Source organism: Callorhinchus milii, unplaced genomic scaffold (assembly GCF_018977255.1).
Source record: "Callorhinchus milii isolate IMCB2004 unplaced genomic scaffold, IMCB_Cmil_1.0 Scaffold8, whole genome shotgun sequence".
NCBI lineage: Eukaryota > Metazoa > Chordata > Chondrichthyes > Chimaeriformes > Callorhinchidae > Callorhinchus > Callorhinchus milii.
This window is the reverse complement of record NW_024704749.1, coordinates 11210892-11234315: the sequence shown is the minus strand read 5'-3', so window position 1 is coordinate 11234315 and position 23424 is coordinate 11210892. Positions and strand designations below refer to the sequence as shown.

The window sequence follows — 23424 nt, the reverse complement described above, 5'->3', positions numbered from 1 at the left end:
CTCTCTTCCCCTCACTCTCCCCCCTCACTCTCTTCCCCTCACTCTCTTCCCTCACTCTCTCCCCCCTCACTCTCTTCCTCACTCTCTCCCCCTCACTCTCTTCCCCCTCACTCTCTCCCCCCTCACTCCCTTCCCCTCACTCTCTCCCCCCTCACTCTCTTCCTCACTCTCTCCCCACTCACTCTCTTCCCCCTCACTCTCTCCCCCCTCACTCCCTTCCCCTCACTCTCTCCCCCCTCACTCTCTTCCCTCACTCTCTCCCCCCTCACTCTCTTCCCCTCACTCTCTCCCCCCTCACTCTCTCCCCCCTCACTCTCTCCCCCACTCTCTCCCCCCTCACTCTCTCTCCCCCCTCACTCTCTCCCCCACTCTCTCCCTCACTTACTCTCTCCCCCCTCACTCTCTCCCCTCACTCTCTCTCCCCTCACTCTCTCCCCCCTCACTCTCTCCCCCTTCACTCTCTCTCCCCTCACTCTCTCCCCACTCACTCTCTCCCCCTCACTCTCTCCCCCCTCACTCTCTCCCCCCTCACTCTCTCTTCCCCTCACTCTCTCTTCCCCTCACTCTCTCCCCCTCTCTCTCCCCCCTCACTCTCTCCCCCGCTCTCTCTCTCCCCCTCACTCTCTCCCCCCTCACTCTCTCCCCCTCACTCTCTCCCCCCTCACTCTCTCTCCCCCTCACTCTCTCCCCACTCACTCTCTTCCCCCTCACTCTCTCCCCCCTCTCTCTCTCACGCGCTCCCCCTCACTCTCTCTCCCCCTCACTCTCTCCCCCCCTCACTCTCTCCCCCCTCACTCTCTCCCCCCTCACTCTCTCTCTCCCCCCGTCACTGGATTAAAACACCCCCTCCCCCAGCAGCAGCAGCAGCAGCAGCAGGATGGGGGCGGGAGGGGCACTGGGGTCTGGGGTGTTTGGGGGAGAGTGGGGGGGTTGGGGGGGAGGGGTTCTTGGCCGTTTGATAGGGATCACCAATGATCAGAGCCTCTCCAGGTGCAGAACACCCTCTTCCCTCGCGCCAACCGACCTGCCCTTTCACCCCGCTCCCTCGCCCACGTGACGCGGCGCGCGGCTTTCCCGCCCAACCTGGGCGGGGTCGGGCGGCTTGACGCTCAACGGGGGCGGGGTTGGGCGGCTTGACGTCCAACGTGGGCGGGACCGGGCGGCTTGACGTCAAATGTGGGCGGGGCCGAGCGGCTTGACGTCCAACGTAGGCGGGGTTGGGCGGCTTGGCGTCCGACGTGGGCGGGGCCGAGCGGCTTGACGCCCCATCCATCGAACTCGCGCTTGGCGTCGCCCCGGCAACCCACCCGCCCTCGCCCCGCCCCCACCATCGCCATGGCAACGCCACGCCGCGGCGCCGCCACCTAACCTGATGGCGAGGTGAAGGTCCTCGAGGCGAGGCCTGATTGGTCGGGGTGGGCGGGCGCTGACGCGGCCCCTGTCTCTGATTGGCCGCCTGCGGTGTCAGTCGGTCACGGGGTGAAGGTAGGTTGCAGAGGCAGAGGATTGCTCTGCTCTGAACATTGATTAAAGGGGTTATATTTTTGACCCCCCAAAAAACCTGTGTCTCTCTCTCTCCTTTTTTTCTTCTTTCCTTCATTTATCGCTCTCCCCCCCCCACTCTCCCCCCCCCCCACTCTCTCCCCCCCCCACTCTCTCCCCCCCCCCCCCCCCCCCCCCACTCTCTCCCCCCCCCACTCTCTCCCCCCCCCACTCTCTCCCCCCCCCACTCTCCCCCCCCCCCACTCTCCCCCCCCCACTCTCCCCCCCCCACTCTCTCCCACCCCCCCCACTCTCTCCCCCCCCCCCTCTCTCCACCCCCCCCACTCTCCCCCCCCCACTCTCTCCCCCCCACTCTCTCCCCCCCCCACTCTCTCCCCCCCCCCCTCTCCCCCCCCCCCCACTCTCTCCCCCCCCCCCCCCAATCTCTCGCTCCAGACCCCGGTGGCCGCAAAACCTCTTATAGTGTAAAAAAAATCCCCAACAACATCGACAACTTGCATCTATGTCGCTCACGGCGACGGCGACGACAACAACAACAACAAGATTCCATTTATAGAGCGCCTTTCACGTCAGGAGGACGTCCCAAGACGCCGACGACAACTTGCCTTTCCACCCCGCGCCCCCCCCCCGAGGATTAGGGTGTAACCTCGAGCAGCCTCTTTTTGTGTCACCAGGAGGATTTTTATCCGACAGCACACGATGGGACGGAAAAAGAAGGAGGGGTCGATGCTGCCCTCCCTCAAGGAGGGGGCGGACGGAGAGGAGTCGATCTACAAGCGGCCCTACGCCGGCATAAACTGCAGGCCGCCCGGCCGGCCGCGGAATTCCTACAGCAGAGGGAGCGTTGACCCCAAAGTGGGTACCGTCGGACATCTGGTGGTGGGGGGGGGGGTTTGAACGTGGCTGGGGGGTTATATATATAATCGATCGCAAACAGCGGCTTGCATTTATATAGGGCTCTTCACGTCGGGTAATAATAACAACAACAATAATCCTCGCCTGTGGTGCAAGCTATTTCACAGACGACTCTTCTACCATGAAGCGAATGACTGACGTACAACGTGTTGTTGTTAATGATGGTATTAATAATCTTACATTGGGTAACAACGCCCTTCACGTCAGGAGGACATCACAAAGCGTTCATGGGATTCACTGAAAATCCACCCAATTGTGCCTGGATTTGTAATAGAATAATAATAATAATAATAAAATATGGGCTCTTGCAGTTTCCTGATGGATGTTTGTCAACTGATTTGATTGTTTTTGTTGTGACTTCTTCAGAAAATTACCCGAGTCCAGAGTTCTGCATCTTTAGAAGAAATAGAAACCACAGACTGCCTATTCAGGGCAGGAGTGAAAACCACACAAGGGTCTCGGAAAAGAGATTCCCAAGAGAGCTCGGATGAGGAGATGACTGAGTCAGGATGGGAGACAGACCTGGAAGGTGATGGTAAGAGTAACTGACGACATGGCTTGGTTCATGTAACTTCCATCAAATCAACCTGAATATTATTCCTCCATACTCAATGCGCCATCTCAGTACGAATTAAGTCTTTACCAGGATCTCAAGAAAATAGAGCTCCTTCCTTCCCTACTCTCACAACCTATAAAATCACAAGCTCAACATCATCTGCCCTCTACTTCATCCTTTCAATAAATCCCCCCCCAAAATGGCCACTCAAACCACAACTGCTTGTGGGATGCTGCTGTACACATATGGGTGTCGCATTTCGCCCACAAAATACACAATCAACTTACTTTACAGACTATTCTGTGAAGCGCTTTGAGACATCTCAACAAAGTCTTATGTCAAATGCAAGTATTATTAAAGGAGAAAAACATCAAACAACTTTTTCATGTGAATAGGACTCTGCAAACCTACCTGAGCAGAAAGTAATTCATTCTGCGATTAGAGTGTAGAATTGGTCTCTCTCTATATATATATATATTATATTCAGATCCTCCTTGATCATTTCATCCCCTCAGTATGTTGGTCATCATCTTACTTGGGGACTAACCTGTGCAGGTCAGTGTTATTACAGTTGGGAATTAACAGACCAGCTAAGTAACTGCAGGATACCAAGCTGAGGTCTGGGAGCCGGGTTCTCTTCTACACTATAGAAATCCAAGAAAAAGTGTCAGAATACACAATAATACTTGCATTTGATATAGCACCTTATCACTTTGTTGAGACGTCTCAAAGTGGGTCACAGAATATACTATAAAGTGAATTGAACCTTGCCTAAGGTTTCATCCCGCCTGCCCGGTAATCAAACCCGGGGCCTCTCGCTTGCGAGGCGAGAGCTCTGACCAATACACTTCAGGACTCCATTGTCTTCCTGAAAAAGTCCCCCAAATTAGTACCGTTTCATATGATCACATCGCAAAAAGTGCTTTATTTGTGGTTTGATGTTAGAGCCCGAGGACACTTTTGACATCACCGGGAAATCCACCTATGTGGAGGCGTGTAAAGCCTACGGTGTGGTGCCCATCTCCTACTTCCTGCGCTTCATGAACGAGGCAGAGGTGTCCATGATGCATCACGGACTCGGGCCGCAGGTAAAAACATATGACATCAGGGGACGCACGTCATGTAGAAGAGCATCCCCACAAGGAATGCAATGCTTGCATCTGGATACAGGTAAAGGAATGTGATTTGTGTTTGTTGTGTTTTCTGTCGTACAAAATATATATTTTATAAACAAGTATGCATTTTTAAAAAATGCATATAATATTACAGTGTTTCCATGATGGGAAAAAAAAGCCCTTAGCACAGCAGTTTTTAGTGTTAACTGTCTACAAAACTCCACGGCTGTTTGTGGGACACTGCTGTGCGTAATTGGCCGCCGTGTTTTGCCCACAAAATAAACAGTCAATTCACTTTGCAGTGTGTCCTGTGAAGCGCTTTGAGACGTCTCAACGACGTGATAAGGCACTGTAACAAATGCAAGCATTATTATCTTGACGAGAGAGCGGGATTGGTATCAAAGGTAGTCTTTTGCTACTAATTGGGCTATTTATTGCCAAATAAATGAGCATATTAGTTGAGTGACTGCGAGGCGAGTGCTCGAACCAAAACTCTACCGGGCTAATAATTCTTATTAATTTCTCTACACCGATTTGCCACAGTCGTATTTATCTTCACTTGTAGGGCGCCAAGGCGATTGCTGTCTGCTTGGTAACCAACACAACAATCGTAAAGTTGAACCTGAAGGATAACAGCCTGGAGGGAGATGGAGGCAGAGCTATGGCAGCCATGTTGAAGGAAAACTGTTACATTACAGGTGTGAACATCCATGCTTCGGAATCAAATCTGGGTCCACTACACTACGGGGCTCCATTCACCATAAAATAATATATATATATATATATACACAGAGAGAGAGAGAGAATCTTACAGCACAGAAGGAGGCCATTCGGCCCTTCGTGCCTTTGCCGGCTCTTTGAAAGCGCTACCCAACTAGTCCTACTCCCTTCACTCTTACCCCAATTAATGCCACTCCCCTGCTCTTACCCTGTAGCTCTCCGCATTTTTCCTTTTCAACTATCTGTCCAATTCCCTTTTGAAAGCAACTATTGAGTCTGCTTTCATCAGCCTTTCAGGCAGTGCGTTCCTGATGGTAACAGCTCACTGTGTACAAAAACCTCCCCTCGTCTCCCCTCTGGTTCTTTTGCCAATTATCTGAAATCTGTGTCCTCTGGTTACCGACCCACACTAATAATAATCATAATCAATAATAATTAGTAATACAATAGTTTGCGTTAAAACGTAAATGTTTTTTGTTCGAAAAGAGAGACCGACTGTCTCCTTAACACTGTATTACCTTCCACCCCTAGAGATTGACTTATCTGACAACAAGCTGGGAGTGAGAGGAGCCAAAGGAATAGCCAGCATGCTGAAGGAAAACATATCCCTGGTGAAACTGGTGCTCTCTGGCAACAACTTTGAAGACCAGGCTGCCAAATATGTGGCCAAGGGCATCCTGTTTGCACAGAAGTTAGAGATCTTAGACCTGAGCCACAATAAGATGGGCGATTTGTCAGGTTTGGCTGCACACAGTGTGGTTTCGGCAGTAATGACTCAAGTGTGGAAAATAATAATAATCCTTACATTTTATACAGCACCTTATCATGTCCGAGACGTGTCAAAGCGCTTCACAGGATATACTGTACAATGGAGTGATTGCATTTTGTGGGTCAAACACGGCAGCAAATTGCGCACAGCAGCGTCCCACAAACAGTCACGGATTGAGTGGCCACATTTTGTTTTTCATTTGAGAGATTATTATTCCCAGAAAGCAACCTGCCAATCGACTTAACAACCGGGTTCCGACTTACTGCTAGGTAAACAGAGGCGTGTGGAATAAGGAAACTTGCCTCAGGTTTGGCCGTACCAGCTGGGAATCGAACTCGGGTCCTCTCGCTTGCGAGGCGAGTGCTCTGACCACTACGCTACAGGACTCCACAATGTACCACACTGAGGGAACTCGTGCTGTACTCGGAGTGGCGTGGGGAGACTGAAAGATTACAGAAAAGACACAAGTAAAATTAACATGATCCTAAATTATCAACCACAATGACAACCACAAATGTACATTGATATAGCAGCGCCTTTCGCATTAGGAGTTAAGTCAGTTCTCAATGACCTATTAATTGTCCTCTAAAGGGGAAGTGCTGGGAAGTGCCATCGCACAGAACATCTGCTTGCAGGAGTTGAACCTCAGCTGGAACCACGTGCGTGGCGCGGGATCAGTCGCAATAGCCATCGGCCTCGGGGTAAGTCTTGCGATGTTCCCCGTTTGCAATGGCAGTGACGGCCGGAGCAGAGATGTGGAGCATCTATTGTGCTGCTAAACTATTAACCAATTACCATGTTCCAGTTAACCCTAGAACCTTGTGGTCCCAGGTCCTGCGCTCAGTCAAGTGAGCTCCACAAGAGAAATTTGGTGGATTGGGAAGCCTTTCTATTGGGAAACAGATTAAGTGTAGATTGCTTTATTTCTGCAGGGCAATATCGTTCTGAAGGTGATAGATTTGTCCTATAACGGGTTCGAGAAAGATGGGGCCTCTGCTCTCGGTGACGCTCTTAAAGTTAACTTTACCCTCGTGGAGCTCAATGTCAGGTATGGCTCCCATCTACAATTCCCACCAGCTTCACTGGAGGAAACTCTCTGAGTGACCATTTGGGGGTGGGGGGAGAAGAGATGGGGGAAGAAGGATTATTACTTACTGTTAGATAAACAGAAGTGTGTGGAGTAAGGAAATTTGCCTAAGGTTTCACCCTGCCCGGAAGGGCTTTTGTTCATTTTAGAAATAATCTGTCCCCTGTTCATTGGGTGCTTATGATTGTTCTGTTCTTTTGCGGTTCTAGTCACAATCGCATTGGAACAGAAGGAGCCATCGCCATTGCCATGGGACTGAAGGAAAACACAGTGTTAAAAGTGCTCAATGCAAGTATCATTTTCAAGCTTCGGTCCAAGCTATTGAAGGGCGCTGTGTAAATACAACCTTCTCTTGTAATTTTGAAATGGCATGTTTAACCAGAAGCTATAATTATTGTTCAAATCATTAACCACAGTTTCAGTATATTTGCACTAGCAATTTTATGAACACTCGGCTAGATCAGTACTTCATTCCAACTATGTGCTGTGTATATATTATATATACACACACACACACATCTAAACTATATGCCCTCCCTGCTTACTTTAAGGGCCATCTTAAGACCCTCCTCTTCTGTCACCCTCCTAACCCCATCCTTCCTGCCCTCCACCCGTCCTAATCCCAAACTCCCAGTTTGGGTCCAATTCCCTGAATATCCAGCGGCTTGGGACAGACATCTCCCGACGTGAACGGTGCTGTGTAAATATCATTTGTTATTGTTGCTGTAACTCCAATCAAAATGAACCGCAGCAGTGTTAGCTACAACTGTGCTTTGAGCTGACCGAGTGTTATCTTTTACAGATATCTTACAACCCTATGCAGGGCGCGGGTTGTTATGGGGTACTGAAAGTTTTACAAGACAACCCCAAGACCGCCATGGAATCCCTGGATTTTTCTGTAAGTTTAAATTAAACTGAATTTCTCACCCGCTGACATTCATATTTTTGAAAACTCTTCGGCACGCTCCCATAGTAGTCCTGTAGCATAGTGGTTAGTGCTCACCTCGCAAGCGAGAGGACCCGGGTTCGATTTTCAGGTGGGACAAAACCTTAGGCAAGTTTCCTCACACTGCACACCACTGTTTTCCTAGCAGTAAGTAGGAACCCGATTGTTAGTCGATTAGCGGATCGCTTTCCAGGAGTAATAAAAAAACAATTTGGTCCCTCAATCCACGACTGTGTCTGGGACACAACCGTGCGCAATTGCTTGCCGCATTTCTCCCACAAAATACAGTCTCTCTACAATATATTCTGTGAAGTGCATTGATACATCTCAACGATGTGATAAGGCACTGTATCAAAACCAGTATTATTATTATGTATTTATAAGTCACATTGCTCATACCCAGAGCTGCAAGTGTGCATCGTACCACAAGCGAGACTGCAGATGGTTGTTCTTTATCTATTTCCTTTCCCCAACTGATGCCATGTTACACATTGCCAACCACACTGCAGGACTTTGCTCATGTGGCCTTGTTTCATTCCAAGTGTTCAGCTGGTGATGCCAGCGTACTTGACCATGGAGATCACTACTGCTAAAAGCCAACAAAGAACATATGCTGGCAGCACAATAAATATCCCCCTTATGTCTCTGTTCAGGGAATCACAGTAAACAAGGACTTTCTGAGCTTGCTCAGAGTTGTGAAGCAATATCTACCTGATCTCGAAGTGACGTATGACGGGAACGAAGTGGTCAAAGTAAAATCCAAGGTAACAATTTGATTTTCTCCTTTTTCGAACATCAATAACCCTCCGCGAATCAAGCACTAGCATGTGCGTTGCTCTGTGCAAGTCGCTTGATTGCAGTGGATTTATTTTTCTAGCTGTTAGTCGAGTTAGAAAGTGGTCATTCAGTCCAATGCGGTGCTAGCTTTGCAAATCGCTGTGATTGAGTCTGCTTCAATAACCGCTCAAGCGGTTTTAGCTGGTTAGACTCCTGCAGTTTCCCAACGCACACTATGGACTCCCCCCAAGCCTTGGCTCTTGCCAACCTGCTCCTAATACTCTCCACAATTAGGTAAGCAGGATACATCCCTCCAGAGGGAGAGAGGGAGAGTGCGATTCCATTCCATCAATCTATCTCTGGGATTTCCATGTGTAGGTGGGATGGATGAAATTCTCAGTTTGGTTTGGAGACTCTTAAGCAACGATGATGGGTTTGCTTATGTGTCAGACACCCGGGCTGGCCAAAAAAAAACACAATTGGTGTTGAGGAGTGAGCTCCAGTGGGGAGATAGTGCCCTTGACTGTATTGCAGGCTCCTCCTATTGAGAAGCTGAAAAGCTATATGAAGGAGAACGATCTGGAGGTGATGAATTTCCTGGAGAAGGTGGACCTAGAGAACACGAGCATCAACCTGCAGGAGTTTCAGGACGCAGTGAAGGTCAGCCCTTTCACTAAGGTGATAACACTTCAAATCATTGGGGGGGGGATGGAAATTCTCCCTCTCGTCAGGAAAAGTGAGGCAGAGTACTTACAGATCAATCAAATAACTCCTTAATATTCTTCTACCCCACCCCCCCAACTCCAGCCCCCTGCCTCACACGCTTCATAGAACATAGGAACAGGAGTAGGTCATACAGCCACTCGAGTCTGTTCTGCCATTCTATTAGCTCACGGCTGATCTGTACCTCAACTCCAATTACCCCCCTTTACCCCATATCCCTCGTTACCCTGACCTAACAAACAGCTACCCACCTCAATTTTCAAGACTCTTCTCTGACCAGCAGCTGAGTGTGCCACAACACAAAATGTAGAATGGTCTTTGTTTTTCAGGGGATAGAGAGGAAAGGCAGCAGAGTGGATGGTCGAGAGTGTTTGCTTGTGGTACTAGATCTGTCTGGTGACTGACTCTGTAACTCTGCTTTCTTACCAGAACGTGGGTGTTCCTTTATCTGACACTGAACACAAACAATTGATGGATTTCCTGGATAAAGATAAGGATGGCGAAATCCGCTTCAGGTACAAAAGATCAACACCCTTGCTTGTCAAAATCTCTCTTGCTAAATATTTTGTCTCCTCTCCTAAATGCGCTGACACGGGCTCAGGGAGCCATGCTCCCTGCCTCACACGCTTCATACAGCATAGGAACAGGAGGAGGCCATTCAGCCACTCAAGCTTGTTCTGCCATGCCATTAGATCACGACTGATCTGTACCTCAACTCCAATTAACCAAAGTGTCTGTTGTTTACGTGTGAGCTTGGCCTGTGTGTGTTAGAAAGCTACTCAACTGTCTCTCGTTCTGCTTTTCCTTCTTACCCAGCAATTAAATGCCTAGGTCCGACAGCACACACCCTTTTCACAGCACAATTAATCTGGAAACCCAGCATATGAAAGATTACAAACCTCCTTTTGCTCTACCTTCCCCTTTTTGGAATGATATATCCACTTGATACAGGTTTAAAGAGCCATTGCATGTGCTGACGCTCACAATAATTAAACAATCTACTGGAATCTAATAATAACTATTATTACTTTGTGTTCTTTCCCCCCCAGTGTATTAAATGAGTTACTAAAAAGCTAATCTCATCATCACAAGTAGAGGTTGGTCATAATTAGATGGCACAGAAGAAAGATGCCACCACAGGATGCCTCGAATCTTAAGACTGCAATTTTATACAAAAAGCAAAACCTTATTTCAGATTAGCCTCAGAGATCATCGCCTCAAAACTAGAGCCAGACAATCTTTTTAATGTACCTCAAATAGACCAGAAAATGTATTGCAATAATCTGTATTTAAACTTACTGAATAGATGCAGTTTGTTAATACAAATGGATGGATGTTCTATGTCCTTGAAGCTGGGGTTCACAATACAAATTTTACATTTACACAAAGCCTTTCACGTCGGGAGGATGTCCGAAGGTGCTTCACGCCCGGGCTGGGGGCTGGGGAGGGTGGGGAAAGATGACTGGGGGTACGGTCAAAGAGTAAGGTCTTGTGACGAACCTTGAACGAGGTAAAGGTTTCGCCCGCAAAATACACACTCCCTGCAATATAGCCTGTGAAGCGCTTTGAGGCATCTCAATGACGTGATAAGGCACAGTATCAAACGCAAGGATTATTATTACGCAAGTTGCTGCCAGACAGAGCTAACGCATTCACTGTTACAAGGACAAGGTGATGGTTGTCACATGTGCAGGGGGAGCAGATGTCTAGCACAGCAGCCTGAGGTTCACTCAAAGGGGAGAAACCACAAAAGCCGTTACTTAATCTCCGGAATCAAACACCCACACAAACTGTGTGACCTTTCCTGATGTGGTTTACAATGTCACTCCAGCCAACCTCTCCCAACGCACTTACAGCCATTTTGAAGCCTTCATCATTCGATACACTGCACAGTACATGAAGAATGACGACAGCTGGCTGGCTAGTTGGAAAGCAAAATGGATTAGGCCCCAGTAAAGGCTCCTGACGTTCATTGCCACTGATGAACAAGAGGGATTTGGGCAACACACAATGAACGTTTTATCTCATCTCACTGTGTTCTTTCCAATTAACAAGGAAACAGCCTTCTTAATCTGGGACTGCAGGGCTGGCTGGCTTCCTGCACACAGGCAGACATCTTACTAAATCAGCAACCCCAAACACAATTAACCCCGCGAGCAGAGAACCATTCCTGTTTCCATTGCCACTCCTGGTGCAGGTTTTTCACTGTTGCAGCACCTCAACTGGATACTGCATGCGACAACGCACGCTTTACACTCAATACACCAAATATACACTCACTTCACTTTACAGTATATTCTGTGAAGCGCTTTGATACGTCTTGAAGATGTGTTAAGGCACTGTATCAAATGCAAAGATTATTATATCCTTCAGTAACAAGTGACCCATGATTCCCAGATACCACCCCCACGGTCAACACCCTAGGACAGGAAGGCAATGTTAACCCTTTCATTCCACAGTACTACATTTTTCCGTTAAGTTACTTCCCTCTGTCCCTGCCGTTGTCTCCAGAACAATCCAGCTCACCCACAAGGCATCTTTTAATAGGCACACAGCCAGAGAGCAAGAAAAACAGATGTGCCTCCCTGCTGTTAGATAACATCACATGCAAGAGGTGTGATGTGCCAAATGCTTAGCATAAGAACATAAGAATTAATTGCTAGACGAAAGAAAACCAAGGTCCAACCAGTTCGCCTTCCACCATCCTGGCAGTTGCTTGCACAACTGTTGTGTGCCAAAATATATACTGTTTCTCCCTATTTACTCCATGAAAACCCTTCATAATTTTGAACACCTTGATTAAATCTCCCCTCAACCTTCTCTGCTCTAAGGAGAACAATCACAGCTTGTCTCCACGTAACTGAAGTCCCTCATCCCATTCTGGTAAATTCTTTGAAATACGGATGCCACCAAGGCAAGAGATCATAGGGTAGTGACCGGCGAGACAGACAACAGCAAGTGTTTCACAGACAAACACTTGGAAGAAAAGTAAATCAAGTTGGACGATTACTGAACACGTGAACCGCATCCGCACTGCTTTAGAACATTTATTCACCAAATCAGAACAGGTTTCATCCCCAAAATAAACACAGCATTGAAGTGAAGTGCTACATAACAATACAGTTTACGTTCTTTCCAAAGGCCAAGGAGTAAAATAGTCCGCGTAAAAGTCTAGGACAAATCATTTTGTTAAAAATTCTGTGCTACAAAAATATAAATACACGGTTGCCAGCACTTGATAACAGGTTCTCGAGATGACAGAAAGATGTGCGATTGTAACCCTTAAGCTTAATGATAAAAATCTTTCAAAGGGAATCGGTATTTAATAGATTTGCTTAAAGATTGCTTCACAAACCAGATTTTGCAATGAGCTGATATTGCTGCCATCTCTGATCTCATTACAATGCAACAAGAATTTCCGTACGGGAAATTTATTAGCGAAGGGGAAAACTGATAACATCGAGAGTGGAGTAACATTTAGTGCAGTGAATATGGACTTAGATGATTTAGAAGGGAAATGAACAGATACTACACTTCACCAAAACGTTGTGAAGTGCTTTTAAGATGCTTGACACGATGGACGTTCTATCAAATCAATAATATCATTGTTATTCTTGGTTTCGCAGGAAGTCAGAGATTTCCGAGCGGGGGAGGGCTGGTGGAGGTGGTCTGGGGACATAAACAATGAAGCCCCAAAGCTTAGACGGATGGGGTTTAAGTCGTTGCTTGAACGTCTGCCTGATATTCACTGGCAGCCAAGGATTCAAGAACACAAGAGCTTAGAGTCAAACAGATTCACTGTGCGTCTAGTATTACTTCCGGACACAGATACCATCGGAATAAAAGCTAAAGTGCACTAAAATTCACATCATACAAAGATAGGACAATTAGCTTCTCTTCCTCCTTCCCCCCCCCACTCCCCCACAAGTCACCCCCCTCTCTCTGTTCTAAAGATACTGACTCTTCCTAGGACTAACAACCAGCCCGATGTGTGTCCCAGTTTGAACCCCAGTCACAGAACTTCCCAATAAACACGCAAGTTATTTCTCAACGTTATGCGCTACTCTGCCTTGGAATTCGTGTCCGTGCTCCAGCCCAGAGGCAGAGGATGGAGAGATGGGTGAGGGGATGGGCAGGGACTGAACTCTGTGACTGTTTCCCCACCCCACCCCCAAGCTCTGTTGATATTCCTAAACTGAGAAGGAAACTGGAGGGTAAAAGAAGGGAGGAATTAAGCTCATTCGATTTCAGATTGTTCACAAACAAAATGGCTGCACTCGGACAACAACTTGCATTTATACAGCGCCCCCTCGCTCAGGGCAGCGTCCCAGAGCGCTCGATAGTGGCAGAGCCCGACAACAAGCCGGTGGGGGGAGGTGACTGTAGGCACTGGTCGAGGAGGTGGGATCTGAAGACGGGGAAGGAGGGGGCAACACGGAGGGATAGAGGGAGAGTGTTCCAGAGTTTCGGGGCGTAGTGGCTGAAAGTGCGGCCACCGATGATGGACCGGAGGGCGCGAGGGACAAGCAGGAGGCCGGGGCCAGTCGAACCGAGGCAGCGGGTAGTGGGTTGGAGGCGGTGAGCAGGTTGGAGAGGTAGGGTGGTGCCAGGGCGTGAAGGGATTTGAAGACGGCTGAGAGGGGCTTGAAATCGATCTGTTCCTTGGCGGGCGGGGGCTACGGGGGGAGCAGAGGTGATTGAAAATCAACAGAGAATGCAAACGGACGATTTCACGAAAGCACACGAGCGGCAACGATAATGTGGCTCCCACCAGTCACTCCTGGAGCCACACCAAACCTTTGGGACAAACGGAGCTCGATCAAGGATGTCTGAGGGCTGTGGGGGGGAGGGGCGGTGGGATGGGGACATTACTATCTGGTCTTCGCTTCTTCACCAGCCATCTCCGCCATGCCCATGGGGTCCTGAGCCTCTGGCTGCACCGCTTGCACCGTCTCCACCAGGCTTCCGCTCGGGAGGACCACATAGCGAGCCGTCACGTCCCGCGGTTTGGGCTCCTTCAGGTTCTCCTTGCTGTGCCAGATGCCGTAGCCGAAGTAGATGACGAGACCTTGGGAACACAAAGGTTGTTGGCTTTCAGGGATCTTTACGCTCAAATGAAAAAGGCTCCTGGTTTTATTTGAAAATCGACACTTTTGGCTTCCACCGTCTGTCTCCCTCGGAGCCTGTTTACTACTCGCTCACTGAGTTTATCCCCCCACCTCCAATCGCAGGCCGTGTCCTCGGATTTGCAGGATACACAGTCGCTACGTGGTGAGATGTCCTCTCGACACCCAGCGGGTATTTGGCAACAATTCAATTCAAATCAAGTGATAACAACTCAAGTGTGCTCATACCTATCACAAGCCAAATGGAAAATCGCACCCAGGTCATTAAATTCAGCTTCAACATCAGGAACGTATTCAACAAGATACTTAACCCAGGAATGAAGGGCACCAGAGGAACCTGCAACAACAACACATGATTTTTACACAGCGCCATCCATCCCAGGAGGACGTCCCAAATCGCTGGACAGTCAGGACCCGAGCTGGGGGTTGGCATCAGGGGGTGGAGGGCAGGGAGGGTGGGAGAGTGACAGAAGGCGCGGTCGAAGAGGAGAGTCATGAGATGGGCCTTGAAGGAGGTAAGGGAGGGAGCGAGGCAAAGGGACTGTGGGAGGGAGTTCCTGAGGGCAGGGGCAGAGAGGCTGAAGGTCTGACCACCAATGCTGGGGTGGGCCAGTGGTTGGCGGTGGGGGGGTGCGTGGAGCTTGCTGAGCAGAGCAAGTGGACAAGTCTGTATAAACAGGCACTGACAGGGACATTGCTGTGCGCAATTGGCTGCTGCCTTTTGTCCACAAAATACAGTCACTACACTTTACATTACATCCTGAGACGTCTCAACGACGTGAAAAGGCGCTGTGTCAAACGCAAGGATTATTATTAATTATAATAATTAATAATATAATTATTAATCATAAAAATGAATAATAATAATGGGAATAGCAACCCGAGACGAGGGAGAAGGTTAGTTGCGTCTCCCAAAATAAAAGCCAAAAGGACCGACCTGAAAGGTTTTGGATTTGGGATGCTGTTCGTGAATCCAGATGAGAAACAGGCTGAGAATGAAACCCGCCCCGAAGACCACTACAAAGAGGACGTAAGCCCATTCAGACAGTTGGAGGTGACTGGTGCCGAACACCAGGATGGAGCACAAGGACACGGAGCAGACCATCATAGCCACCACCGTAACTGTCACGATCTCTCCGGGTGCAAAGTCGCTGAGGAAACGCAGGTAGGGTTCAAAGGTGGACTTCAGCTGCCCGGGCTCCCTCTGCTCTTTGGCCAGCTTTTCCCTCTCCACCAACTGCAGCTTGTCCGAGAACGACTCGTATTCCTTCAGCTCCCCGCTGTCCTGCGCCTGGACTCTCTGGGGACCGGGTGCAAAGGTCTTGGGGGAGCTCATTCGATCTGCCTGGTAGCGGAGCACGATGATGCTGGCTGCTACGAAGGTGTAGGCTAACAGGGTACCGATGGACAAGAACTGGACCAAGGCTTCCAGGTCAAACACCAGCGCCAGTATGGACATCAGGATCCCAAACACCACAATGCCAATCACGGGCACCTGGGTGACGGGGTTGACCCGGGAGAAGATCTGGAAGAACAGACCGTCCTCGGACATGGCGTAGGTTATCCTAGGAAGGGAGAAGAGGTTGGAGAGGATAACGGTGTTCATTCCTGGAGGAAAGGGGGAAAACAAATAGCAACAGTTAGCACATCCACAGCGTCCCCACAAACAGCCACGGATTGAGTGACCAAATATTTATTTATTATTATTTATAAAGGGTTTATTACCCTCAGAAAGTGATCTGCCAAATGACTAGCAACCGGGTTTCTACTTCCAGCTGGTAAACAGAAGTGTGTGCGTGGAGTAAGGAAACTTGCCTAAGGTTTCTCCCTGACCGGCCGGGAACCGAACCGGGGTCCTCTCGCTTGAGAGGCGAGCGCTGTAACCACTGAGCTACAACTCACCGCAAATGGATCCGATGGCCACTATAAATCCCGCCCAGGAATAGCCCCTCCTGTAGAAGGCGTCTGCGAGGGCAGAGTCCGGGTTCAGGGAGTGCCAGGGCACCATCAGGGTGAGGACTGTGGAGACCAAGATGTAAGCCAGGGTAGCGAGGCCCAGGGACACAGCGGTGGCTACAGGCACGGCTTTCTGTGGGTTCCTGGCTTCCTCACTGGATGCCGCGATCACATCAAAACCCACAAAGGCGAAGAAGCAGGTGGCGGTGCCGGACATGATGCCCGAAAAGCCGTAGGGGGCAAAGCCACCCTCTTTGGCACTGTAGTTCTTTGGGTCGGCGAGGATAAAGCCAAATATCAGGATGAAGAGGATCACGCCTATGCTGATGGCTGAGAAGATGTGATTGAGCCACGAGGAGACCTTGGCCCCACAGCTGATGAAGGCGGTGGCTATCAGCAATATCCCCACGGCCACGAGGTCAGGGTTGTGGGCCAGGAGGGGCACGTCCCAGGAGCCGATGTGGGTGACAGTGAAGTTGTGGATGCGGTAGCTGAAGATGGAGTCCAGGTAGGCGCTCCACGCTCTGGCCACCGCCGCCCCGCCAATCGTGTACTCCAGGATCACGTTCCACCCGATCAGGAAGGCCCACAGCTCGCCCACGGAGACGTAGGTGAACATGTAGGCCGAGCCCGTCTTTGGCACACTGGCCCCGAACTCCGCGTAGCAGAAGGCGGCCAGTAACGAGGCGAAGCCGGCGAAGGCGAAGGACACGATGACGGCTGGACCGGCGATCTCCTTGGCCACCGTGCCCGTCAGCACGTACAGCCCAGAGCCCACCATCCCGCCCACTCCCAGCAGGGTCAGGTCCACAGCGGACAGGCACCTGTTAAAGGAGGTTTCCATCATGTCTGCCTCCAGCGTCTTCACTCGGTTCAGCTTCTGGCAGAAGCGAGCCAGGGAGTTACAGCTGGGTAACCTGCCTACCATTGTTGCTTCTCTATCGCACCCAATAGTCTCTTCCCTTTAAACCTGATACTTTAAATTAGTTAGTTCAGTTCCGAGGCTTGTGGTTATCTGGATCTCAGTCCATTACCCCCACGGAGCAGAAATCTCATGTTAGAAACCCGTGGAAAGTGAAAGCGACTCTCGATCTGCAAATTAAAGAACAGGGGGAAAAAAAATCAACGATCTGACATTCACATCAGGAGCACAGACAGGATCTCAGTTTAACGTCTCATCCGAAGGACAGCACCTCAAACAATGCAGTGCTCCCCATAGTACCATTGGAGCGTCAGCCGAGACTGTGAGCTCAAAGCCCCGATGTGGGGGCTTGAACCCACAATCTTCTGAATCAGAGACGTGAGTCTGAGCCAGACTGACAACACATGCGAACGTCACACTTGAACCTGCCCCGCCAGACACTCAGACGGTGGTCCCCTGGTACCCGACCATGGCTTTAGACCGTGCACATTACAACGCTGTACGAGTTGGAAATCCATGAGAAGATGCATTCCACAAACACTATTACGCAGCATGAAAATACAAATGCAAATGGCTCAGAATGGGTTAACGCCGTCCGAGAGCTGAAGGGCATTCGTGACTCCATACCAGAAGTCAGGTTTGACTGAAATCCAATATTTGCTGAAGCAAAACGTGAGGCTCGGCCTTGCAATATAGAAAGAACAAATTATAAAAACGTGATGGTTGCGTTGGTGAGAATAGTCTCCAAGGCCAGAGTAGCTACTGCTCAATTTCCTGCTGCATTATTCAGCTGTCTCACTTATGCCTTTTGCTTCTAATGCGTACAGACACGTCCCACAAATAGTTGTGGATTAAATCACCTAATTATTATTAGTTTTTTTTAAGGGATTATTACCCCCGGAAAGCGATCCGCCAATCGACTAATCACTGGGTTCCTACTGACTGCTGGTAAACAGGAGTGTGGAAACTCGCCTTAGGTTTCACAGCGCCTGGGAATCGAACCCTGGTCCTCTCGCTTGCGAGGCAAGTGCTCTAACCAATTCTTGCTCGGTTTGTTGCTGACAGGGGCAAAATTTCGGCCCCCAGGGTCAAACAACACCTCAGCCAGGGACTGTCCCTGGAAATCGGGGTGGTATGAAGCTTTCTGGGTCTCTACCCCGTGTGAAGGACGCTATGTAAAACAAGTTGTTGCTGTTGTTGTACGGGAACCTGATAAAGTCCGTAGAAATCGACGTTTAATGTTCCTGGATATAGGGATAAAAGTTCCCCCCCTTTTTTTTCGCAGTTCAGTCGCCACCAGTAACAATTCCTTAAAAAAATAATAATCCTGGGGTTTGACCCAGCGCCTTATCGAGCTTTCGAGACGTCTCAAAGGGTATGCTGTAAAGCGGAGTGACTGTGTGTTTTGTGGCCAAAACGCCCTGATGTGCCGGGGGAGATGTAAAGGTAATTTGGGTTTTTTTGTCTCTGGTTACACCTGTATAGTGGAGGGGGGGAGTTAGCCGATGGCTGATACATTTCTTAATCGAAAACTCTGGAGTGCATCGAATTGGCAAACACCCGATCATGTCCATTCCATTCACCTTTATTCTCCTCTCGATTTTATTCAACATAGGAGAGGATTAAACACACACACACACAGACAAACACACACACACAGACACAGACACACACACACACACACACAGACAAACACACACAGACACACCACACACAGACACACACACACACACAGACACAAACACACACAGACACACAAACACACACAGACACACACACACACAGACACACAAACACAGACACAAACACACACAGACACACACACACACAGACACACACACAGACACACAGACAAACACACAGACACACAGACACACAGACAAACACACACACACACAGACAAACACACACACACAGACAAACACACACACACAGACACACACACAAACACACACAGACACACACACAAACACAGACAGACACAGACACACACACAGACACACAAACACACACAGACACACAAACACACACAAACACACACACACAGACACACACACAAACACAGACACACAGAAGACAAACACAGATACACAGACACAGACAGACACACACACACAGACACAGACAAACACAGACACACAGAAGACAAACACAGATACACAGACACACAGACACACACACACACACACACACAGACAAACACAGACACAGAGAGACAAACACACAGACACACAGACAATTAGCAAATGTCAAACCAGAAAGCAAAACAATACTCACTTTTCTCTCCTAATTTGGCTCAGGGATTGGAGCTCACAAGGGTGTGACCAAAGGAAAAGGTGACATTAATCTCTTCTTTCTTTCCAGCGAATGCTGAAATAAATTATTTATAGGGAGAGAGAGAGAGAGAGAGAGAGCAGAAAAAGAGGAAATAATTGTTAATGGCTTTGAAACGTGTCCCTACGCCATCACACGCGCATTGTATATTTATATCCCTACAGAATTTTTTTTAAAAACCCTTTAAATATGTCCGTCTCTTTTGAGAGACACAGAAAGATAATTGCATTGATCTCTGTGTGTGTGTGTGTGTGGGGGGGGGGAGTGCAGATAAAATATTGAGATACAAACCTCAATCTTCACCAATAAATCAACCAAAATAAAGAGGAGTCTCGTACACAGAAGGTGTTCAACACTCGGGATAACGGTGGGAATGATGATGATGATGATGATGGGGTTTGGAGGGATGGACTGTATTTGTCTCTGAGGTTTAAGGGGAAGGAGATCAGAGGAGAGATACGCAGAGATCTGACTTTAAATCCAAACCCAGAGGGAGAGAAGGAGAAAAGGGAGAGATGGGGCGGACGGAGGGAGAAATAAAGCGAAACCAACCTGTTTCTGCGGCTCCTCCCGACTCTGTGGTCAACCCAATTACTGGGGGTCAGAGAGAGAGATACAGACACACACAGAGAGAGAGAGAGATCTGCCTCTCATTGCTTTGACGTCAGACTGAAAGGAATCGTAGGGGAAATGTGGCAGAGAGTGAATTGGGGAGAGAGGGAGGGAGGGAGAGAGGGAGGGAAGGGGGAGAGAGAGAGAGAGAGAGGGATGGAGGGATGGATGGATGGAGGGAGGGGTTTGCAGGAAGACAGGAGGTTAGAGGAGAGATGGAGGGAGAGTTGCATCAATAGGCAGTGAGTGCAACTGCATAAGCATCAGGTGCAGTGACTGGGCCAAACAGGATGGAGATCCCACCTGCCCTGAATTGGCAGAGCTCAGGTGAGAAGATACAAAGGGCCTCTCTCTCTCTCTCACTCACTCACTCACTCACTGACTCTCTCTCTGGGCTGGAGTTCAGGGCAATCAGCCAAGGTCACAGCTCTCATGTTTTGGGGGAAGGATAGGATTGAGCTCAATTCTGATCCTTCAATCCCTCAGGCTGTGCATGTAATAATAGTAATAATCGCTGCATTTGATGACAGCGCCTTATCATATCGAGACGTCTCAAAGCGCTTCACAGAATATACTGTAAAGTGAATCGGCCGTATATTCTGTGGATGAATCACAGCACAACAGTATCCCAGAAAATAGTTATGGATTGCAGGACCGAGGGGTTATTACCCCTGGAAAAACGATCCGCCAATTGACTAATAAGCGGGTTCCTACTCACTGCTGGTAAACAGAGGCGCGTGTGTGTGTGTGGAGTAAGGAAACTTGCCTAAGGTTTCGCCCAGACCCGCCCGGGAATCGAACCCGGGTCCTCTCTCCTGCGAGGTGACTGCTCGTCCCAATACGCTACAGGACTTCGGAATAAAAGAATGTTACAGAAATTTGATATTTTTCACGGAAAAGCTTTATTCGAGTGCGCGGAAGGTGCGATGGTGCCAATACTGAAAATTTGCATTGATCAACGCTAAGTTAATATATTTTCTGAAATCGAGGTAATAACTACTAAAGCCATTTTAAAGAATGGAAAGAACATTTGGGATTTAATAATTGAATAACGTAAGCAAAGAAGACAGCAACAAACCTTTCCTCCCATCCTTAAATCCCACAATTTACAAGTACAACTGTTTGTTTTATTTTGCATTCACTCAATATACATTGAAACTCACAGTAACACTTGAGAGATGGTGTGATATCACATCATTTCTATAGGTTGGGAATACTGCTTTCGGAACACAGCGAAGGCAAATCGAGACTCCACATGTTTATGTAGCTCCTCACGTGAGTGTCTCTGAAATACTCAAGTTCTCATAAAGTAGAAAATTAACTATCGCGTGGCTTTCAGTGTGACAGTGAAAAGCATGAGCTGTTCCGGATTTATGTACTAATACTTTAGGGCCATGTTGGCACCGCTCACACCAGCCCAGATGTAGACAAGACGCACGCAGGAGATTTGCTGTGGGCCGTGCTGGCAGATGGGCCACCCCCGTGTTACAGTAACAATCCAACCACAGATATTAAGTACAGGCGCTAGATCAAAGTAACTGTGCAAGAGAGGGTACAGTACAGATCTGAAACTGATTCAGCAGTGCACGTAATGTGGGTGCGAATGTAAAAGCAGACGGAACATTAAGCGAGTCTTATGTTGAAGGTGTTTTTATCCTTAACCTGCTGCAGGCTGTCTGTGCAACGCCTCACCACTCGAGTGGCTTAGGCTGCTGAGCAAGGCATTTAACAACAAGTCAGTCCATCTGAGGTGGAGTTCACTTCTCCTCATTCTCAAACACTCGGTGGCAGCCTCAGCGATTCCCAGACTGAGCGGATCTCTGCTGCATCTTTAAGATCAGGTCCAATAAATTCATCTGTAATGTCAGCTCCTGCGTGATCAAAGGACCCAGAGAAATAAGGAGAAAAACAATTGGATTCGTTGAAGGTTTGAGTTCTGTAAGCTCTCTCTTTTTTGAAAAAAAATTGGGGGATTGTCGACCAGGACAATGTGAGAGAGAAACTGCCTTCTCTTTTCAAACAGAGCCGCGGGATATTTCATCTCGACCCCACCATAAGGGATTAAGAATCAAACATATATCCCTGCTTTCTATGTGTACGCGAGTTCCACTGATGTGTAAACGAGTGAGTTATTTGTTTTACCTACAGTGCAAATTTATTTTCCAGACCCTCCCAACACACCAACACACATCACCTTGGGGTTTGTGGTGATGTAAAACCCGGGGACTCCAGCCTTCTCCAGGGTATTCTGCTGGTCAATCACCTTCTGGTCGAGCTCCAAGACAATTTTCTCATCCATCATCTTTTGCTCATGCTTAACTCTCTGCTCCAAGGCCTAAAGGCAACAGGCAAAGCTTTGGATGTAGTTACTGAAAGGGGGAAAAGCAAACTTCCAGAGGGTGGGGGGGGGCAGAGAGACTGACGGCCTGACTGCCGATGGTGAGGTGGGAGTGGGCTGGGCTGGGGACATGGAGCAGGCTGGAGTCTGCTGAGCGGACAGGTTGATGAGGGAATAAATGACTTACCTCAAGCTCCCTTTGTTGTGCTGCTCTGAGCACCGCTAAGTTGTGGGACTTGCAGCCCTGCAGTGACTCCTTGTGTTTTCTGAGCAACTCCTGTTTGAGGGCTGTGAAGGACAATGAAACAGCGCACGTTTAACCTTCTAAAAGGGGCCCCGTTTCCTGGGACGTTTATCCTAGCGTTCTCAAACGACGGGAAACCGCCTCGCAAACCGAACCACAAACGAACGAAACTGTTTTACACTCTTACACGAAAAGCCGCGCTAGAAAACGTGATGCGTTGCGGCCGTCGTTGTCGTCCGGGCATCGAAAGCCACGCCGGCCTCACCTCTGTGCTCACTGTGCAGCTTAAGACGCTGGTTGTAGAGGTTTTTCTCGGTCAGGTGCTGGATCTCCAGTAAACCCTGCACGATCTCGAAAACAGTGCCGTCGATCAGCACGAGGGCCAGGTTACTGAGCATCTCGTACGTCAACCTCTGCTGGCTGGAGCTACACGGAAAGAAAGAAGCCCCCCCCCCCCCCGGTCATTATAAGCAATCCCACCTTTGATCGGGGATCTTAAGCTGGAGAGAAATTAACTTGTATAAAGTCCTCAGACACAACAACAACAACTTGCACTTGCATTGAACCCGCCACAACACAGGGGGTAGCGCTTAACAGCGGCGGAGCCTGACTCTGAGCTGGGGGTGGGGGAGAGGGATGGGGAGTGGGGTGGGGGGGGGAGAGAGAGGGTCAAAAGGAAGGTTTTCTGGCAGGACTTGAGCCGGGGGGGGGGGGGGGGGGGGCAGGCGAAGCTTAACAAACAGCTTAAATGCCCAATGTATTTCCACCTTCAAAGCCCTCC

General features: G+C 49.0%; 3 protein-coding genes across 4 annotated transcripts; 1 reads left to right on the top strand and 2 right to left on the bottom strand.

The window, feature by feature from the left end:
• Nucleotides 1-2160: 2160 nt before the first annotated feature.
• Nucleotides 2161-10371, top strand: LOC103184009 (leucine-rich repeat-containing protein 74B). Its single transcript, XM_007901823.2, has 13 exons — nucleotides 2161-2358; nucleotides 2785-2953; nucleotides 3920-4062; nucleotides 4655-4787; nucleotides 5341-5547; nucleotides 6170-6279; nucleotides 6511-6626; nucleotides 6875-6953; nucleotides 7468-7563; nucleotides 8265-8375; nucleotides 8923-9048; nucleotides 9541-9626; nucleotides 10161-10371. The coding sequence occupies exons 1-13, from the start codon at nucleotides 2203-2205 to the stop codon at nucleotides 10186-10188; spliced, it is 1560 nt and encodes a 519-aa protein (XP_007900014.1). The 5' UTR covers nucleotides 2161-2202; the 3' UTR covers nucleotides 10189-10371.
• A 3354-nt stretch (nucleotides 10372-13725) lies between these two features.
• slc7a4 (solute carrier family 7 member 4) lies at nucleotides 13726-20140 on the bottom strand. 2 transcript variants are annotated; one of them, XM_007901825.2, is made up of 6 exons: nucleotides 20002-20140; nucleotides 19393-19485; nucleotides 16140-17285; nucleotides 15175-15845; nucleotides 14466-14574; nucleotides 13726-14179 (listed from the first exon to the last, which is right to left on the bottom strand). In XM_007901825.2, exons 3-6 carry the CDS (start codon nucleotides 17119-17121, stop codon nucleotides 13983-13985), a joined length of 1959 nt encoding a protein of 652 aa, XP_007900016.1. In that variant the 5' UTR covers nucleotides 17122-17285; nucleotides 19393-19485; nucleotides 20002-20140; the 3' UTR covers nucleotides 13726-13982. The 2 variants fall into 2 exon arrangements, with proteins under 2 accessions (XP_007900016.1, XP_007900017.1); XM_007901826.2 differs by lacking the exon at nucleotides 20002-20140 and adding an exon at nucleotides 19741-19971.
• An 804-nt stretch (nucleotides 20141-20944) lies between these two features.
• Nucleotides 20945-23236, bottom strand: dgcr6 (DiGeorge syndrome critical region gene 6). Its single transcript, XM_007901827.2, has 4 exons — nucleotides 22909-23236; nucleotides 22587-22687; nucleotides 22256-22396; nucleotides 20945-21932 (listed from the first exon to the last, which is right to left on the bottom strand). The coding sequence occupies exons 1-4, from the start codon at nucleotides 23039-23041 to the stop codon at nucleotides 21855-21857; spliced, it is 453 nt and encodes a 150-aa protein (XP_007900018.1). The 5' UTR covers nucleotides 23042-23236; the 3' UTR covers nucleotides 20945-21854.
• Nucleotides 23237-23424: the final 188 nt, after the last annotated feature.